This window comes from Macrotis lagotis, chromosome X (genome assembly GCF_037893015.1).
Source record: "Macrotis lagotis isolate mMagLag1 chromosome X, bilby.v1.9.chrom.fasta, whole genome shotgun sequence".
Taxonomy (NCBI): domain Eukaryota; kingdom Metazoa; phylum Chordata; class Mammalia; order Peramelemorphia; family Peramelidae; genus Macrotis; species Macrotis lagotis.
This window is the reverse complement of record NC_133666.1, coordinates 331506433-331525967: the sequence shown is the minus strand read 5'-3', so window position 1 is coordinate 331525967 and position 19535 is coordinate 331506433. Positions and strand designations below refer to the sequence as shown.

General features: G+C 36.1%; 1 protein-coding gene and 1 long non-coding RNA gene across 3 annotated transcripts in view; one reads left to right on the top strand and one right to left on the bottom strand.

The window, feature by feature from the left end:
- The window catches only part of LOC141502493 (uncharacterized), a 156163-nt gene extending 146859 nt beyond the window's left edge, over positions 1–9304 (bottom strand). Inside the window, exon 1 of one of the 2 annotated variants that reach the window (XR_012472554.1) lies at positions 8646–9304. This is a non-coding gene — a long non-coding RNA (uncharacterized LOC141502493). The remainder of the gene's footprint in view (positions 1–8645) is intronic. The other variant, XR_012472553.1, reaches the window with a different exon arrangement.
- The window catches only part of CLPTM1L (CLPTM1 like), a 34328-nt gene continuing 23394 nt past the window's right edge, over positions 8602–19535 (top strand). The window contains exons 1-5 of the mRNA XM_074207246.1: positions 8602–9476; positions 11132–11232; positions 13331–13520; positions 16159–16304; positions 17236–17314. Of these exons, the coding sequence (XP_074063347.1) occupies positions 9315–9476; positions 11132–11232; positions 13331–13520; positions 16159–16304; positions 17236–17314 (678 nt within the window). The 5' untranslated portion in view covers positions 8602–9314. The remainder of the gene's footprint in view (positions 9477–11131; positions 11233–13330; positions 13521–16158; positions 16305–17235; positions 17315–19535) is intronic.

Sequence of the window (19535 nt, the reverse complement as noted above, 5' to 3'; positions counted from 1 at the left end):
AAGACTCAAATAAAAGAAAGAAATGAAAGAAAGTAAAAAATAACATGCTTCAATCTGTATTCAAGAAACATCATTTCTTTCTCTGGAGGTAGATAGTATGCTTTATTATTAGTGCTTCTGAGATTATTTTAGATGATTGCTGAGAATAATGAAATAATTCACAATTCTTCACTGAACACCATTACTAATACTGTGTACCACCTTCTCCTGGTTTTGTTCACTTCCCTATATATCAGTTAATATAAGTCTTTTCAAGTTTTTCTGAAATCATCCTCTGCATCATTTCTAATAACACAATAATATTCTATTACATTCATATACCACAACGTGTTTAGCAATTCTCCAATTGATTGGCATTTCTTTGATTTCTAATTTAGATCATTGGTTTTAATTCCTTTATCTTCTGATATATCTTATCCTAAGTCCTCCAGTTCTTAAATGTGGAAGCTGCCTAATCATGACTGTAACTCCACAAAATTTGAATTGGTTTTTTTTTAGGCTCTTTGGAAAAACATTTTCTTTGATCTGTGAGTTCTGAAATTTGGCTTTGATGTTCCTAGGAATTTTCATTTTGGAATCTCTTTTAAGAAGCAATTAGTAGACTCAATTTTTATTCTGCACTTTGGTTCTAAAAGCAGTATATTTTTTTTGATAATTTCTTAAAAGATGTCATCTAGGCTATTTCGTTTTGATCATGGCTTTCACGAAGTTCAATAATCTTATATTATCTCTCCTGAATCTATTTTCTAGGTCAGTTATTTTTCCAATGAGAAATTTCACATTTTCCTCTTTTTCTTTTTACTTTTTAAAATTGTTTTTTTTCATATCTTGATATCTCATGGAATCATTAGTTTCTACTTGCTGAATTCTAAATTTTTTTTAGGTTTTTTGCAAGGCAGATGGGGTTAAGTGGCTTGCCCAAGGCCACACAGCTAGGTAATTATTAAGTGTCTGAGACCAGATTTGAACCCAGGTACTCCTGACTCCAAGGCCTGTTGCTTTATCCACTACGCCACCTAGCCGCCCCTGAATTCTAATTTTTTAAGGAATCATTTTCTTCAGTGAGCCTTTATACTTCTTTTTCCATTTGGCCAATTCTATTTTTAAGGGAATTATTTCGCTTGGTAAGTTTTTGTATAACTTTTCCCATGCTATTGTCTCTCTTTTTTTGATGAGTCTCTTGCATTATTCTTATTTCTTTCCCCAATTTTTCTTCTATTTCTCTGATTTGCATTTAAAAACTCTTCTTAAGCACTTCTGGGAATGGACCCGACATCAAATTACATTTTTCTGCTCATCTTATCCAACTTTTTTTGTGATTTGGTGTTTTTATGTGAGAGTTGGACTCTGATCCTGAACTTTCCCAAGCTTTTTGTGCCAGTGCTCTGGGTCTTACTGCTGGCTTCTATTTGGCATCAGGGTTTACCATAGTTATTTGCTTTCTCTGAAAGGTAGACAGACTTCTTTTCTAACTTATGGGGCTGGGGGTAAGAGGTGGTAAGGGCTTCTTATTGATCTCCCCTTTAACTGCTGGCCTGCTCCAGGCATGAGACCTAGCTATGTTTAGGCCCCTGGGGTAGTGTCTCCATGTCGGCAGCCCTGGGTAGGAGCTTCACTACTGGTCAGCAATGGGGTCAGGGCCTAGATAGTGGTTTGTGGGATTCATGAGGTAGGGTCTTGCTGCACTGCACAGACTGCTCATTTGCCTAAGGCGCTACTGGTTTGCAGGAGGGCTGACCCTTACCGGAATATTGCAAGGCTCAGAGCCTTGGTACAGGCCTGTTACTGTGACACTGGCTGCTCTTGAACCCCATTCCTATCCCAATGCTGGTATGCTGGTATTTCTGCCATACTGGTAAGCGGCTTCCCTTCTCTTAGATCAATTATGAGTTGATTGGAGGAAAATGTTGGAGGGCTTTAGAGGATTTCTTCCTAGGTCTGCTGTCTTGGTCCCCGAAGTTGTAGTTTTAATTTATAAGTAAAATATTAATGAAATATTAACTATTTGGGAAACATAAGAATAATCAAGCTCTAAGTTGTGGTTAGTGAAATTTTATTAAGTCCTGGGACTGTAATTTATTACTTTTTTGTAGTTGACTCTTACTTTGAGCTCTGATTACAGGATTGTTGTCTGAATTGTCATGAAACCAATAGTAGAAAATAACATATTCTACAGTCTGAGAACTACTAAAAGCAGATGTCTGTGCCTGGGAAAAGTTTGGGGGGTGATTTTGGCATTATCCAGGATCCTCCTGACTTATTTCCCCATTGTGCTACTTCTTTTCTGAAAAGGAAATTTTCCCTCTTAATCCTGAGTCTTGCTTTTAACACTCTGTGACTACATCATTACCTGTCAGATATGATTCAACCCTGGAATCAAACAAAGCCAAAGTAGTTTTTCCCCCGTTATAATAAATGACATTGTTATAACTATGTCCCTCTTTTTCCCTTATAGCAAATTTCTATAATCAAGAAGTTTTATAAGTATATTACTAAATCTATTAAATAATAGATTGATACTGTAATATTTTCTGCATCTATAATAGGATACAAATATGAACATCTCATAATTTTAACCTGTATTTGTCATCAAATTATAATACAGGGATGATATCCTCCTAAGGGGGAAATGATTAAACAAAAAAAAATATGAAAGTAAACTAGATAGTAAATTTTGAGAAAAGCAACAGGATTAGACTATTTTCACTAAGAACTATGTAAGGATTAACTTCCAAATTTATCAATCATGGAAATTCAGTCTACGAATTTTGATTAAGGATTTTACAAATAAATTTTTTATGGCAAAGAAAATGAAATCATTTTTCCATTTTTAAAAGTCTGTCTGATAATTTTAAAAGGTTGAAAAGCTCATAAAATTTTAAAAGATTCTTCTTTCAAGTACAGGATTTAGGTAAGGACAGAATGGAAAATATAAACAGAAATTCTTTTAAATTTCAAGATTGGAAACCAAACCTACTAAAACTTCTCAAAACTAGTCCATTGTGAGCCCATTAAATACTTTGATCTGTACCTGACAATTATGACAATGAATTTATGAAAAACCTTATTGCATTGTTTGAATCTAGCCCTCCATGGTTGAGAAATTGGATCATCTCTATGTGCTGTTTAGATACTGACCAGAAATTCAGATCCAAAGATTGATTTGTGGAGTTTTCTCATAATTTTTAATCAATTATTGCTTCTAAGGGCTCTTATGAGGTCCTTGCAAATATTCCCATAGCTGCCTAATTTGTGGATGTTTTCTTCTGGATCCTATGAAGTTCCTGCTCCTCAGTGGACAGCAGTATCCTCCACTGACACCCAAATAAGACAACTGTCCCAAGATTCTGGACAAGGGCTGAGTGTGCTCTCCTAGGTTTGTTTATTTTTTTCTCTTCCCTTTTGTTATATGCCCCACCATCAAGGTTCTGATTCAAGCATGTGTTGACATTTTTGTCCCTCTACATTCTTGTCTCCTTCCCTTTTTTGCTTTGCAAGTAAACATTGGCTAAACAAGACTTGTTTAGCCCAGCATCTTCTCCTGGCCCAAGAAGAAGACAAATTTGGACAAATCTCAGTCATAAAGCTCTGCTATAAATCAAATGTCACATTGTTACTGTCTTCCTCCCCCACCAAGAAGCAGGGCCCTGACACATTGGCTCTAGTTTGCCTCCTTATTTACAAGTCATTTCCATCACTTTGAAATTAAACTGCTTGATTCTTGGATTTTCCTGGCTCTAGCCTACTCTGACCACCCACAGGTTTGGTCTGGTTAACAATATGTGTGTGTGTGTGTGTGTGTATTTATGTTATATATATACATATATATGTATATATATACAACCATTAAGGGATATGTATACGACCATCAAGGGAATTTGTTTTACTTGACTACGTACATTTGTTACAAGAAATTTATTTTTTCTTTCCCAGTGGAATAGAACATGGGAGGGAGAAAAGAAAAGCATTTTTGTTCATTTTTTTCTAAATAGAGGGCATTTAAAAAAATGCAAAGTGTTACGTACACTTTCAGATGAAGTCAGTATTATTAATTGTACTTTATTGTTTTACTTTGTTAGAAGGAACCTCTCACAAAGTGAGGAATCTGAATTTGTAATATGAAAATAAAATACATTAATAAAATTTTTTGAAAACTTAAATATTTTTTAAAAGAAAAGGTTGGCGGCAGCTAGGTGGCACAGTGGATAGAGCACCAGCCCTGGAGTCAGGAGGACCTGAGTTCAAATCCAACCTCAGACACTTAATAATTACCTAGCTGTGTGGCCTTGGGCAAACCACTTAACCCCATTGCCTTGCAAAAAAGAAAAAAAGAAAAGAAAAGGTTGCTCTTAAAACTAGGGAGGGAAATGTAGAGCTAGATTCTGAGAAGAGTTCTGAGTGCAAGAACTCAATTTCTAAACTGAATGAGACAATTTTTTTAATTGAGTAAACATTTGAATAGCTCTTTTTTAAATTAAATCAACAAATCAAGGGAAATCATTACATAAGAATTCTTTGTTTTTTTCTTTACAGATATCACATAGGCACTTACCTGTCAAAATATTGTTAATCATAATCATTTGATTTATTGACAAAACAAAACAAACCAACCCTAAGTTTTGCTCCTTGTTTTAAGAAGATCATTACTTACTACTACTGGGTCTATATCCTAAAGAGATGATGAAAAAGGGTAAAAGCATCACTTGTACAAAAATATTCATAGCAGCCCTGTTTATTGTGGCAAAGAATTGGAAATCAAGTAAATATCCTTCAATTGGGGAATGGCTTAGCAAACTCTGGTATATGTATGTCATGGAACACTATTGTTCTATTAGAAACCAGGAGGGATGGGAATTCAGGGAAACCTGGAGAGATTTGCATGAACTGATGCTAAGCAAGATGAGCAGAACCAGAAAAACATTATATACCCTAACAGCAACTTGGGGGGCGATGATCAACCTTGATGGACTTGCTCATTCCATCAGTGCAACAATCAGGCCAATTTGGGACCCTGCAATGAAGACTACCATCTGTATCCAGAGAAAGATCTGTGGAGTTTGAACAAAGGCCAAGGACTGTTACCTTTAATTTAGGGGAAAAAAAACTGATATCTTATTGTCTGATCTTGCTATCTCATACTTTATGTTTCTTCCATAAGGATATGATTTCTCTCTCATCACATTCAATTTGGATTAATGTATACCATGGAAGCAATGTAAAGACTGACAAATTGCCTTTTGTGGGGGGGGGGGGGGGTTGGGGGGAGGGAAGTAAGATCAGGGGAAAAATTGTAAAACTCAAAATAAATAAAATATTTTTTAAAAAATCATTGCTGTTTAATCTCTCAGGAGATAACTGTTTACTAACTTCTTGGGAGAAATAACAGTGAACTTCTGATGTCAAGATATATTCTCTATCCAGCTGCCCCATTGCTATTTACATTTTCAGCTTCTGGCAAAATATGGTAGTTCATGTTTCATCTTCTCCATGTGGGGGAATGAGCAATAGAATTGATTCACCTCTGATATTTGCAGTTCTGTGGATCAAGCCTGTCAGCTGCACCCATTTCATTCATTCTTTAAACACAGATTTTTGCTCCCAGTGTCACTAGAAAGGCCAAAAAGTAAGTAGGGCAGTGATGGTGACTGATGTTGAATTTAACCAGGTCTGTGAGCTGTTTTCCAAGTTCGGGTGGGAAAGACAATGATATATGGGAAGAAGCCTTGCTCAGATTAAGAATAATGGTGTGGGAATATGGGTTTCTGTTCATTGTCTCTGTTTGTTCTTCCCCAATATAAGTGAAGGCAAATGGAAGTGAATCTGACTTTGAACTTAAAAAGACCAAGAGAGAAATTTTACCAGTGGAATCTGTATCTGGTTTTGCAACTGGCCAGTTTAGCATCAAAGCCTGAGGAATCTATGGAATCAGATCACTGATGGCTGAGACTTAATCTAATTCAGTGGCTATTTTGAATTAGAAAGTGAACTTGATAACTAGTATAATGCAGAAATTTTGTTAACTCTTAAGTTTACTCTCCCTAAGGATGGAGCTGGTATTAAGAAAGATGTGTCTCCAGGCATAAAGAGAAAATGTTTAGGCTAGTCTTGTTATATCTCCAAAATAAATATAACTTTGTAGAAGTTACAATTAAATGGTTTTAAAGGGGGGGGGGGGAGGCTAAGTAGCTTGCTCCAGGTCAAAAATAAATAATAAAGGTAGAATTTGAACTGTCTCTGATAATCTCAAAGCTAATACTTTTTTAAAATTATATCACACTATCTTTGTAGCAAAGAATAGCATATGCTTGCTTACAAATTTAGCCCAGTTACTTGCATCTCACAATCTTTCTCCATCCCAATTTTTCTAGTCTTCTTACTTTCTACTCCTCTCCACAAACTGTACAATCCAGTCCTTTTGACCTGATCTTTCTCCTCAAAAAAATGATCCTCCATTACTTGCTTCAGTGCTTTTGCACTAGCTGTTCAGATCAGGGATGTTCAGTGAGGGGGCAACATCTGAGGCAGAGCTGAATCTCACCTCTGATTGTGAAGGGTTGAACAAGAATAATTGGTGCAATCAGAAGTGAGGCTCAGCTGCCACTCCCTCACTGTATGTCCCTAGTTCCCATACCTAAAAGACTTTCTTGTCCAGCCTCTAACTCTCAGGAGTCCTTGGCTTCCTCGTGAGTCAACTTAATCACCATCTTGTCCTCCATAGTGGCTAGTACCATCATCTTCATGGTTACCTTTCATCTACTTTGTATATACTGATTTATATGAGTTGTTTTCTACAATGAGAGTGAGATTGTTTTTGCTTTCTCTGTGATTATATAATTATATCACATACCATATACTAAGTGTGCCTATATGAGAGATGAGGGAAACATTTGCCCAAAGTTGCACCATTAATAAACAACAGAGCTTGGTTTTAAACCAAGTTCCTATGCAAAATCTAATGCTTTTTCCACTATATCCTTACACTTTCCATAGTTAAGTCTATCCTTTAGATTATAAATTGGGTTTTAGTTATCACATCCTGATGCTTCTTTGCATCTGAGTTTGAGAATCACAATCTGTGGTCTTACCTATACAATCAGTACTCTTTCAGAATCTGATGGCTATTTTCTTCAGCAGTCCCTCTCAATATATCATTTCCCTCTTTTGTCATCTTTGCCAGAGTAATAAGTATAAAGGGGAAGCCCAAGTTGCTTTAATTTGCATTTTTGTTAGTTGTTAAAAATTTGTATGTCTTCTTTTAAAAACTACTTGTTCATATCCTTTCACCATTTATCTATTGGTAAATGACTGTTAATCTTAATTTGAGATCATCTCTACTGCTTGAATAGACCTGAAACCCACAAGGTCCTAAAAGGCAATTTCTCCCTTGTTCCTCTAATTTATAGTGTGACTTTTAAAGGCAGGTCACAGTTCTATTTGAAACTTTCCTTGGTTACAGTGTTTTGGTTTAACCTAAAATCTAATTTCTCCCAGACTGCATTCCAGTTTTCTCAGCAGTTTGTGTGAAATTGTGAGTTTAAAAACATTATTCAGAAAAGGGGTTTAAGGGCTTTGCTAAAAATGTCCAGGACGCCAAAAAAAACTTGCAAATCCCTGCTTAAAAGGATAGCTTCAGAAAAAGCCAGAACTGTTGCAAAGTGAGAAGATCCAGAACATGTACTTAGTAACAATTTTGTAAGGATAACCTATTGTAAAAGACTTAGCTACTCTGACCAATGCTTCAAGGCAATTCCTTTTTTTCCTTTTTTCTTTTTGCAAGGCAATGGGGTTAAGTGGCTTGCCCAAGGCCACACAGCTAGGTAATTATTAAGTTTCTGAGACTGAATTTGAACTCAGGTACTCCTGACTCCAGGTGCTTTATCCACCTAGCTGCCCCTATTGAAGGCAATTCCAAAGGACTTTTGATAATAAAAAAGAAAAGAAAAACAGAAAAAGAAAAAAGGTTCTCCACCTCCAGAGATAGAATGGACTCAACAGGTGGACTGAAGAAGCATACCTTTTTCTCTGGTTGTTCTTTTTTTCCCTTTTTGGTCTATGGTTTCTTGGCCAGTACATAAATGTTTTGCATGACTTATCAAGTCTATTGGAAGCTTTTGATAATAAAAAAGAAAAGAAAAACAGAAAAAGAAAAAAAGCTTCTCCACCTCCAGAGATAGAATAGACTCAACAGGTGGACTGAAGAAGCATACCTTTTTTTCTCTGGTTTTTCTTTTTTTCCCTTTTTGGTCTATGGTTTCTTGGCCAGTACATAAATGTTTTACATGACTTATCAAGTCTATTGGAGGCAGTTAAGTGATACAGTGTTTAGAGTGCCTGCCCTGGAATCAGAGGATCTGAGCCCAAACATGACCTCAGGCCACTTTAGCCCTCCCTTCCCCCTCCCCCATTTGCCTCAATTTTCTCATCTGTAAAATGAGCTGGAGAAGGAAATGACTCCAGTATTTTTGTCAAGAAAACCTCAAATGACGTCACAAAAAGTCGGCCACGACACAAGATGACTAAACAATAATACCGCATTGACAGTCATCTCAGGACATAGGAGGAATTTAGCATTTGAAGTTTTTAAAAAATTTGTTAATTCTTTTAACTGGAAACTATGTAACATGATATTTTTTAAAAAAACCTACTATTTTAGACCTTAGCTTTGGTCCGGATGCCTGTGATTCTTCGGAAGACCAAAGCACTTTGATTTCTCCCTGGAGAGTGTAGAGGAAAAGGGCGGGTAAAACGGCCCGGGAAACTGAAAGAGAAAGGACGTCCTGGGTGGTTCAAGGACGAGAGCGGGTTTCAGGTGGAGAGGACTACACTTCCCAGAGGGCCGCGGGGCGGCATCGAGCGGAAAGGAGGGGTGGGGTCACTTCCGGAAGAGCGGTTCCTTCCTCCCTCCCCGGAAGCGCTCCGGAGCGTCCAGCTCGGCAAATCCCGCAGTGACAGGTTAGCGATGCCGCCGTTAGCCATGGACGAGCTGGGAACATGAGTGGTGCCGCGGAGCCTCTTCGGGCGCGGCCCCCTTACGTGTCCCCGCGGCGAGGCTCGTCGTCCTCTCGGTGATTGGCTGCCGGCGGCGGCGGCGACCGCGGAGGCGGCTCAGGCCCCCCGGCGCTCCCTCGCAGGCCCGGGGCGGGGGGGGGGGGGGGGGGGGGGAGGCGCCGCCTCGGAGCCGGGGGAGGGAGCGCGTCCCCCTCCCCCCAGCCCCGAGCGCGTGCGCGCGCGAGAATCGGGAGCGCGCGCGGCCCCCCGCTCGCCTCCGGGCCCACGTGCTGGGCGTCATCTCCCCCGGAGGCAGCCCCGGCGCCATGTGGAGCAGCCGGAGCTCCTTCACCAGCCTCATCGTCGGGGTGTTCGTGGTGTACGTGGTGCACACCTGCTGGGTGATGTACGGCATCGTCTACACCAGGCCGTGCAGCGGGGACGCCAGCTGCATCCAGCCCTACCTGGCGCGGAGGCCCAAGCTGCAGGTGAGTGCCCGGCCCGGGCGGCGGCCTCGCCCGGAACACTCCCCTGGCCCCTGGGCACGCGCCCGGGCGCCACGGGGCCACAGCGTGCCGCCTCCGTGCGGGCGCGGCCAAGAAGCATTTGGAGACCCAAGAAAGTTACGTTGGAATATCTTCGTGCCTGTGGAAACGTTTAACAGTTCACCGGATTTGAAATCGTAGCAAAACTGTGTCGTTCTTAAGAAAACTTTCATAGAACTGTGATTTAACAAACTGATATCTAATTTAAAGAAAGAACATATATGGGGGTGCATTACGTGCATTGTACGACACCAAGTACATTGCTGCTCCCTTAGATGTGTTGCATGCCCACTTAACAGAAAGAACATATATGGGGGTGCATTATATGACACTAAGTAGAGTGTCCCTTATATGTGTATGCACAGATAACAGGTGTAGCTTGCACGTGTGTTGGGTTGCATGCCTACTTAACAGAAAGAACAGATGTGGGGGGTGCATTATATGACACTAAGAGTGTCCCTCATATGTGTATACACAGATAACAGGTGTCACTTACACGTGTGTTGTGTTGCATACCTACTTAACAGAACATATCGGGGTGCATTATATGACACTAGAGTGTCCCTTATATGTGTATGCACAGATAACAGGTGCAGCTTGCACGTGTGTTGTGTTGCATGCCTACTTAACAGAAAGAACAGATATGGGGGGGTACATTATATGACACTTAAGTAGATTGTCCCTTATATGTGTATACACAGATAACAGGTGTAGCTTACGTGTGTTGTGTTGCATGCCTACTTAACAACATATGGGGGTGCATTATATGACACCAAGTACATTGTCCCTTATATGTGTATACACAGATAACAGGTGTAGCTTACACATGTGTTATATTGCATACCTACTTAACAGAAAGAACATATATGAGGGTGCATTATATGACGCTAAGTACATTGCTTGTCCCTTATATGTGTATACACAGATAACAGGTGTAGCTTGCACGTGTGTTGTGTTGCATGCCTTCGATAACCATGTGTTATGTTTATATATTTATATATACACAATGGGTATAGTATTGCTGTGCACTTATAACATGTATATACGTACATACACATGAAATGGGCATCCCAGTGAGAGGACAACTGTCTACTGACCCATCTCCCCGGGTTCATGTTTGTTTTGCACTTTTCTGTGAAATGAGACAAAGTGAAGGCTCCCATCGGGAAACTGACAGTTATTATTCCTATACCTGCTTCTTTGAATGAAAAAAGACAAATTGCTACTTTGGGAATTTGTTCTTAATTTTTTCAAATAAATAAGATTTCTTGTGTCTTCTCACACAGTAGGGCAAAGGTCCTTGATTACGTTTCCTCCATTCTCAAATGCTTTTTATTAATAGTTTTTATAAATGTTTAATCAGATTATCCCCAGGTACTGCATATATGTCTTTTCTCTTTATACTTATAAGGTAAGTTAGGATGTCTTAACTTGCAAAGATACGACTTTTTGCCAGCCTCTTTAACTGAGCATATTGTAAAAGTATTAACTAGTATGTATGTGTGTGTGTGGAGGGAAGAAACTTTGTTGGATATGTGTACATTTTCTAACTACTGTCCCTTGTGCACTAATTTTCCTTTATCATCATTGCTTGCCAGTTGAGTGTATACACCACCACAAGGTCCAATCTTGGTGCTGAGAATAACATAGATCTGGTTTTGAATGTGGAAGATTTTGATGTTGAGTCTAAATTTGAAAGGTATGATGTTGCAAATTTTAAAATGAAACTCTGGTGTTTTTCTTTTTGAAGTACATTGTTTAAAAGCTAAGATCATAAATGTAGCATTCTATTCTGTCTTATAAACAAAGCCTTAATTTTATCAGGTTTAAGAAACAAAATATTCCTAAATTCTGATGTCATTAGTCACATGCCAGAGTACGTTATGTATAGTTAAAATCATATTTTAGAATCACCAAACTCCTTCCCAAGAATGCAAATAATCACAATGTGGTGAACATTATATCAGAGATAGTTTATCAAACTGAAAATAACTAACTTATTTGCCAGAAATTAATGTTAATATTTACCTTGGGTATATTTACATTGTGTATGGTAGTTTATTTTACACAATATAAAGAACTTGTGTTTTCTTTGTTTAGTTTTGTTGATATGTCTTATGTAAAAGTAAAGGTTTTTGAGATAAGAAAAATAGATTGAAAGTGCAGGCTTAACAAAAGTAAATATGGGAGACAAAACAAATTCTATTTCAGGTCATCAAATTTTAAAGGTAGGAAAGTTTATGTTTAAGATTTATCTTTTGTTTTTGTTTATCTTGTTTTGTTATCATTTATTTAGTTTTCTCTTATCCACAACTTTTAAATGGAAATCATCCTTGGCAGCCATGAACAGAAAATTTTCCATTTGTACTCTAATAAAATTTTAATTAATATTTTTGTCTGGAATTTTGATTTCCTTAGTATAAAGGATGCCCAATGAGGAAACATCCCCTAACCATGTAAATCAGCAGCTGAAAATCTTACAAAGTTAGGCAGAATACTGTGAGGTTATGACTCGACTTATATTACACCATGTCAGTTGGGAATGCTTGCTTTTGTGGCAAGAGCTCAAAATTTGACAACAGAATACTAGATTTTTTTCATGTACTATATATGATATATTTTTTTCCTGGTAGAATGATTCATATCAAGAAAGTTCCATAATATCATTTGAGGAATTTATGAGACAGATTCTTCTAATTTACTTTTTCTTTGAAGTTTGTGGTAAGAGCCTATGTGTGGATATTTAATTTTTTTATAATAATAATGAGATGTTTTTCATTGTATCTGTCACTGCAGTAGGAATTATTTGGAGATAAAAATGCTTACTGTTTAAAGTCATTAGAGTATTTAGATATTTTAGTGCCATAAAATTTAATGTATGTATAAGTAAATTTAATGGTTCGCCGCATTGGAATCATAACAAAATTATATAGTTCTTAAAAGAACTTTTATAGAACTGTGATTTAATAAGCTGCTATCTAATTTAAACCTGTAATAGTTATAGGCAAAATTTGTCTGATTCAAAGATGAAACTGGCCAGCCATAGGCCTACATATTTTTTTGGTTTCTAATAAAATACTCTCCTTGATAATATGATATTTAGCTATATATGTGGTACATAAAGTTTGCCACTTCAATTGAAGAGAAAGTAGATCTAGAGAGTGGATCTAAATGGTTTCCTGAGATTTTGATTGCTTTAAAGTTCTCACCTCTATGAAACAACACTTAGTTTTTGGAATACCTAGGTTACTTGATTTGAGAGTTTGGAGATCTAGATTCAAATCCCTCCTCAAGCACATTAATTAGCCCCTGACTCCTTTACACATTAATTAACCACCACCACCACCCCCATGTAGTGGAGAGAACTATGAACTTGGATTAAGGGTCAGAATTTGAATATAGGCTCTGCCACTTACCAACTGTGTGATTAACTGATTTGGATTTGAGTTTTCTCATCTTGACAGTGAGATATGGTTGGATTAGATGAATCTCTAAGGTCTCTTTCAGTTCTGTAATTGTGTTTCAGTGATCTATGATTTTGTAATTTCATTTATAAAATGTTGTTAATAATTTTTACAAGTACTTCACAAAATTTTAGGAAATTAAGTAAGATACAAATACATTATTTTTGTTGTTAAAATGCTGATTATCAGAAAATAGTTATGAAAATGTACTGCTTTCAGTTCAGTCATGTGCAGGTGTCCTTTTGGTTAATTCTGTTAACTATAATTAGTTGATTTGAAACTTGTTATTCATACTATGCAGGTGATGTTTTCTTTACTTTATTTTTGTTCTAGGACAGTCAATGTATCTGTGCCAAAGAAAACAAGAAATAATGGCACATTATATGCTTACATATTTCTTCATCATGCTGGGATCTTGCCTTGGCATGATGGTAAGCAGGTGCATATAGTCAGTCCTCTCACTACATACATGGTTCCCAAACCAGAAGAAATCAATCTTCTCACAGGAGAATCTGCTACTCAGGTAAGCTTATATCTACTAATCAAAATAGAACCTATACTATTATGCTGTCCTTGGTTATTTAGAGATGTGGCAAGTCTTGTAAGAGAGCTTAGAAATTTTAATTATTAAAATAATACTATAATTTTGAAAGTAAGGTAAATGTTTTGAATTTAGTCATTTGTAATAGAATTGTAACATAACAGCAGATAAGTCACCACACTTTAAGTTCAAAAAATTTGGGTTTCAATCCTGTGTCAGTCACTTACTAGTTGTGTGATCTCTATAAGTCCCTCAACCTCTCTGAATCTCTTTTTTGTTAGCTGAAAAATAAGTATGATGATGATACCACTTATTTCAATCAGTTCTTGTGAAGTTCAAGTGAGTTAAAGCATTTCATACACCTTGAACTGCTATATAACATAAGCTATTTTTTGTTTTTTTTTTTATTGGCAAGGTTCATATTTAATAGTAGGAAATAACCTAAATAATTTGTCCAAATTACTTCTCAAATCCATGACATGTTCAAATTTCATGAATTTTTTTTTAAAGTTTTTGCAAGGCAAATGGGGTGAAGTGGCTTGCCCAAGGCCACACAGCTAGGTAGTTATTAAGTGTCTGAGGCCAGAATTGAACTCAGGTACTCCTGACTCCAGGGCTGGTGCTCTATCCACTGCACCACCTAGCTGCCCCACATGAAATTATTTTTGAAGAAACCACTGTAGTCTGTTTTTCATCTGTTGAAAGTCAATTTGGAGCATTAATTGCATATTTCCCAGACTAGGTTCATACTCCCAAAGCTAGTAACTTCACATTTTAATACAATGATTTAAAAGGATTTGGATCCTTATTTGCCTTTATGTCATGTCTACTTTTGTATTAATTAAGATTATTGTAGACTTGAAAAGGTATGACATTAAATTTTAAAATGAGATGAGCTTTACAAGATCATTTTCTTTGAAGAACGTGTACAAAAATGTGTGAGAAGTCAGATAATGGGCAGATTAATTAATAAAAAATAGAAACTGACCAATTACTTAAATTTTACTTGCTCTATGATCTTCATCAGCATGAGAATTTCTTTTACCAATGTAGAAAGCAGACCATCTATGTTTTTTCCTATATTTAATTTTTGTCCTTTTTCTTGCAAAAAGGGTCTATTCAGAGATCTGGAAGTCTTTTAATTTTTCATGGGTGCCAGTGCAAAACACTTGAATTCTTGCTTACCTTACTCAACTCCTTCTGTCTGTATCAGCCCACCTTCCTTTCTGGTCATACATGTCTTCAGTGATGCGAAAAGAGTTGGAGCTGGAGAGAATCTTGGAGAACATAGGCCAGTCCCCTCATTTTATAGTTCAGGAGACTGAGTTCCAAGGTCACACAAGTAGGATGTAGCAGAGAACAAGATTTGCTCCTCTTGATTCCAAAGCCAGGTCATTTAGTTCTCAGATGTCTCTTTATTTTAGAAGGTAAATAAGATAATGCAGGAAACTATTCTTTCCTAACCTTATGTAGATCAATATAAACTATTTTCTAAACTTTACTTTTTAATTAGTCTTCAAATCACTTAGAGTGTTTCTAGTCTAATTCTTTTTTGATTTGTATTTAATAAAAGTGTGTTGGCAGTTACCTCCTTTTCTTTCTAAACAATTTCTGACACTTGGTTTTGAATGGATCTTTGTAGCTCTGTTGCTGATTTGTTAAAGCCCAGTGCCTTCACTGTCTTTTGTGTATCTCAGAGGGCCCCAAAAGAATGATTGGGAGGCTTTTCTGAGAGCACAATTTGTCTTAGTAACTCAGAACCAGAAATGTTGAGTGTGCACAAAGAATGTCAACCTCAACTTCCTCTTTCACCTGGGAAGATGGAAGTGAAGAAAATAACTGAGGTTCCATGGGTAGTGATAGTGGGACTTAGTTGGTAATGCTAGAATGGAATGTACAGACTGAGCCATTAGCAAGTAATTTATCTGCTTTGTTACCAAAATGTAAAGGTCCCTTATACTGCTTTTTCTTTTTGACAGAGTATAAGAACATAAACATTATACATTTATGCATTATCTATTTACACATTTGACAACATGTAAGAACAAATATTCATATACTAATTTTCTATTCATTGAGAAGATACTAAGTGCCTCCCAACTACTTTTTGAGAAGAGTTAACTAATACTCAGGGACCTATGGAGACAGCTGAGTGGCAGGGCAGAGTCCCCAAATACTGGGAGCCAGTTTGTGTCCTGCCTCATTACTTAATAACTAACTGTGACCCTGAACACAGTTCTAGTTCCACTTCTTCATCTGCACAATGGGAAGATAATAGCATCTACCTTAAAAGGTATATGTGAAGATTAAATTAGATAATGTATAAAACAGTTATTAATAACATTAGAGGTGAAAGAACAAGTTGATCAGTAACTGTAGTACATATTAAGAGAATTTACCAAAAACTAAGGAAATTACCATGCCCTCTGAACTCAGAGAAGGATGTATTACTACTGAGTAGAAAGATGACTGAAAAGATCACAAACTGAAATAAGAATAGAAATTTCAACAGACAAGGACAGTATAGGGAACAACATGAGTGAAGGCAAAGAGGCAGAAAAGTCCTGATTGTACATGATTGATTTGGATTAATTTATAGTTCTTTTTTTTTTTTTACAAGCAAATTGAAGCTGAAAAGAAACCAACAAATGCCCTAGATGAGCCAGTTTCTCACTGGAGATCAAGGTTAACACTCAATGTAATGGTGGATGACTTTGTTTTTGATGGGTCTTCTCTCCCTGCTGACGTTCATAGATACATGAAGATGTAAGTAATGATTCAGTTAGCAAATGAATATATATTAACAGTGCATTTAGCGCTAGATTCTCCATGGTAATGGAGACATTAACTGTCTCGGGATAATTCAAAAAACTAAGTGATAAAAAATTACTTGAAATTCATAGCTTTAAGTAATTAAAGTAAATTTGCATTCTTTGAGCTGGTACAAACTGGCAGTAGAAGGAATAAGTAAGACAAAGGTTTTTTTGAATAACTCGTTAGAATTCACATTTGAAAATAGATAATTAAAAATGTATTAGCAATCCTTGAGTAGTTTAACTTCGAAGCAGATTCTCAAGGATACTATCTTTTATCATTATTCCCACTGTCCCCTTTTTACTATTTCAGTCATTAGCATAATTACTGGGATGGGAAGAGGAAAACAAACTCCAGTTGGTTAGATTCTTTGACATAGAAGTTATTGTGGAGAAGTATATTTACATTATTTGTTAGATTATGAGTTAAATTCTTTTGTGCTTTCTCAAGTCATTATTATGTACTAAGACTATTATTTCTACTTAATACATTGTAAATTATTATCTCCTCTTCTTCCTGTATTAAGATTGCACACTATTGTCCTTTTAATAGGTTAAGTGGTTATAAAAGTGGATACTAGATAGAATTGTTTTTTATATTTATCTGTAACAAAAGCAAAAAAATACATCCTACTCTTATTGGTCTAACATCAATTCTGATGCATCTAGGGAAGTTTTATGATAATGCATCAGAATTGATGTTAGACCAGTAAGAGTTTTCTGAGCTAATGACTCAGCTTCTAAAGGCAGAAATAATCATGGGCTGGGATAATGTAATTTAATAGTTTATTATATAGACTCAGATTGTTGGATTAAACTTTTTTTCTTAGATATTTCTTAAATATTGCAAAATTCTTATTAAAATCCTTATGTCAACATTACAGGGTTCAATTAGGAAAAACAGTACATTACTTGCCCATACTATTTATTGATCAACTTAGCAACCGGGTTAAAGATTTAATGGTAAGTGATTGTCTCTTCATTGTTTTGATGGATTACTAGATTATCTTGAAAAGATTATGATGATACCTATTACAATAATGATTCATTCTTTTGCTAGTTATTACTATTTGAGAAATTACTGAGTAATCAAGGATTTTCTCTCTAAGAAAAGGAATATTCTTGTTGTGTTAGAAGCTAACTCTTTCGGAATATAAAGTATATTTTGTATATGGATACCATACTATAGATATTTTGTATATAGATATAGTACATCCAGTACGTAGGGACTATTCAGAACACTAGGAGAGGTAGCTTATTAAACATTGCTTAGAGAGCAAGAGAACATGTATTTATATATATATACTAATAGGTAGATATTTGTATATGTTAGCATAATTTCTTGTGATTATAACAAGTTAGAAAATCCAAAGTGATATTTTGGGATTCTCTTCCTTCATGCAAACCCAGCATACTAAAATAGCAATAGCACATAACAGGAATTATATGAATAGAACTCATAAAATGTAAGTACTCTGATTTCTTTTTAGGCTTTATCATAATTAATAGAAATAAAAAATTTAATAATATGCAGTAATAATGAAAAACAGACTGTTTGCCTGTGTAATAGTCCATAGAATATTAACTACAAAGGAATAATAAATAGCAGAATGGCAGCCTTTTCCAGGGATTACTTCTGTTTGATGATGGGATGATAATAATAATGAAAAATCTCAGAAACCCTGAAACATTGACCAGCTTTTTAGCAATACCAACGGATTGGGTTAACACCACAGTCAGTATGAAAATAAGAAATAACTGGATAGCACAGAGTTGAAGATAGGCTCCTTTGGAACCATTGTGATGAATGTTTTAAACCAGAAGAAAGCAAAGAAAGTGGTGCTCCTTCCAGTTCAGATAGAAGAAAAATATAAAATACATCAGGAACAAATTTAAAAGTACTAATAATACCCAACATGCTGAAAATGTTTTGGTACATATAGATCTGATCACTCAGGAAATAAAGTTGAAAATACATTTTTTTTATTATATGCCAATGCAGTGTAGGCAGGAGCTTTATGCTGCTTTTTATCAGAGATAACCTCAGCTCCAGCATGCATAATCGATGCAGGGCAATCATAAGAAATAATTTCATTGTTGAGCCCAAATTAGGTGAAGCAACAGCAGAAATTAAGAAATTCTGAAGGCAATGGACATTCATCTTTAACGTAAACTTTAGAAGGAGTAACTGCTAATGAAAAAATGGTTAAAAAAAATAATTCCAGTATCTTGAATGTTTTTGAAGAAGAGCATCGTTTTGTGGAATTTTGAATTGCCCTTTTTTAAGTTTGATTGCACTAATCAAACTATAACTTAACAAATACCAAAACAGAATTATTCAGAAAACTAATATTCTTAAGCCATCAAGGACAAAAGTCTTTTGCAGTATTTAACATAACAACTATCTGCTGCAGCTGTTGCCAGGACACAGAGAAATAGTGGAGCAGCCCAACAAAGTTTCTAGGAGAAATTTCAAATTCCATTGTGGCAGAAGTGGTCTGGAAAAGACATAGTGAAAGATTGAAAGATTATATCAGTATATAGCTAGTATACACAGTAGATAGTTTGAATGCTGTATTACTCAGTTAAAAAACAACAAAGATGCTTACAGAATGGGACCTGAAAACAAAACAGAAAACAAAAATAAACCACAAATTCTAGAAACTATACATGTTTGAAAAGCAAAGAATTTAATGGAGAGGGGAAACCCCCTGAAGAATAAAGATTTTTTGTTCGTCTTTGTAGTTGGAAAAATCTAATAGAATGAAAATACGTAAAACAGATTGAGCATAATCAATATAATAATCTTTTAAAACAGTTAAGTTAAGGAAAATGACTTAAATTATAACTTCACTATAAAATTGGAAAATATGAATGATACCTTTTATTGGTTGAAACACTATGAAATCTTAATAGTAGCACATGAATTATAGAGACTGTTCTTAACTTTATATAAATTCACATTACACAAGTTCCGTTTTATATAAAGAATTCTGAAAAGTTCACAACCCCCAAAAGCACTTATATTGAATTTGCTGTATGGTGTTACGCTCTCTCTTTCCATTGCTGCCCCTCTTCTCAGTGCTTCAATGACCTCCTACTCCCTCCACTCACCTAAAAAGTGCTCCCAAGTGAAAACAGAAGAATGGATGCACAAAGAGACTGCTACTTCCAGTGCCAAGAG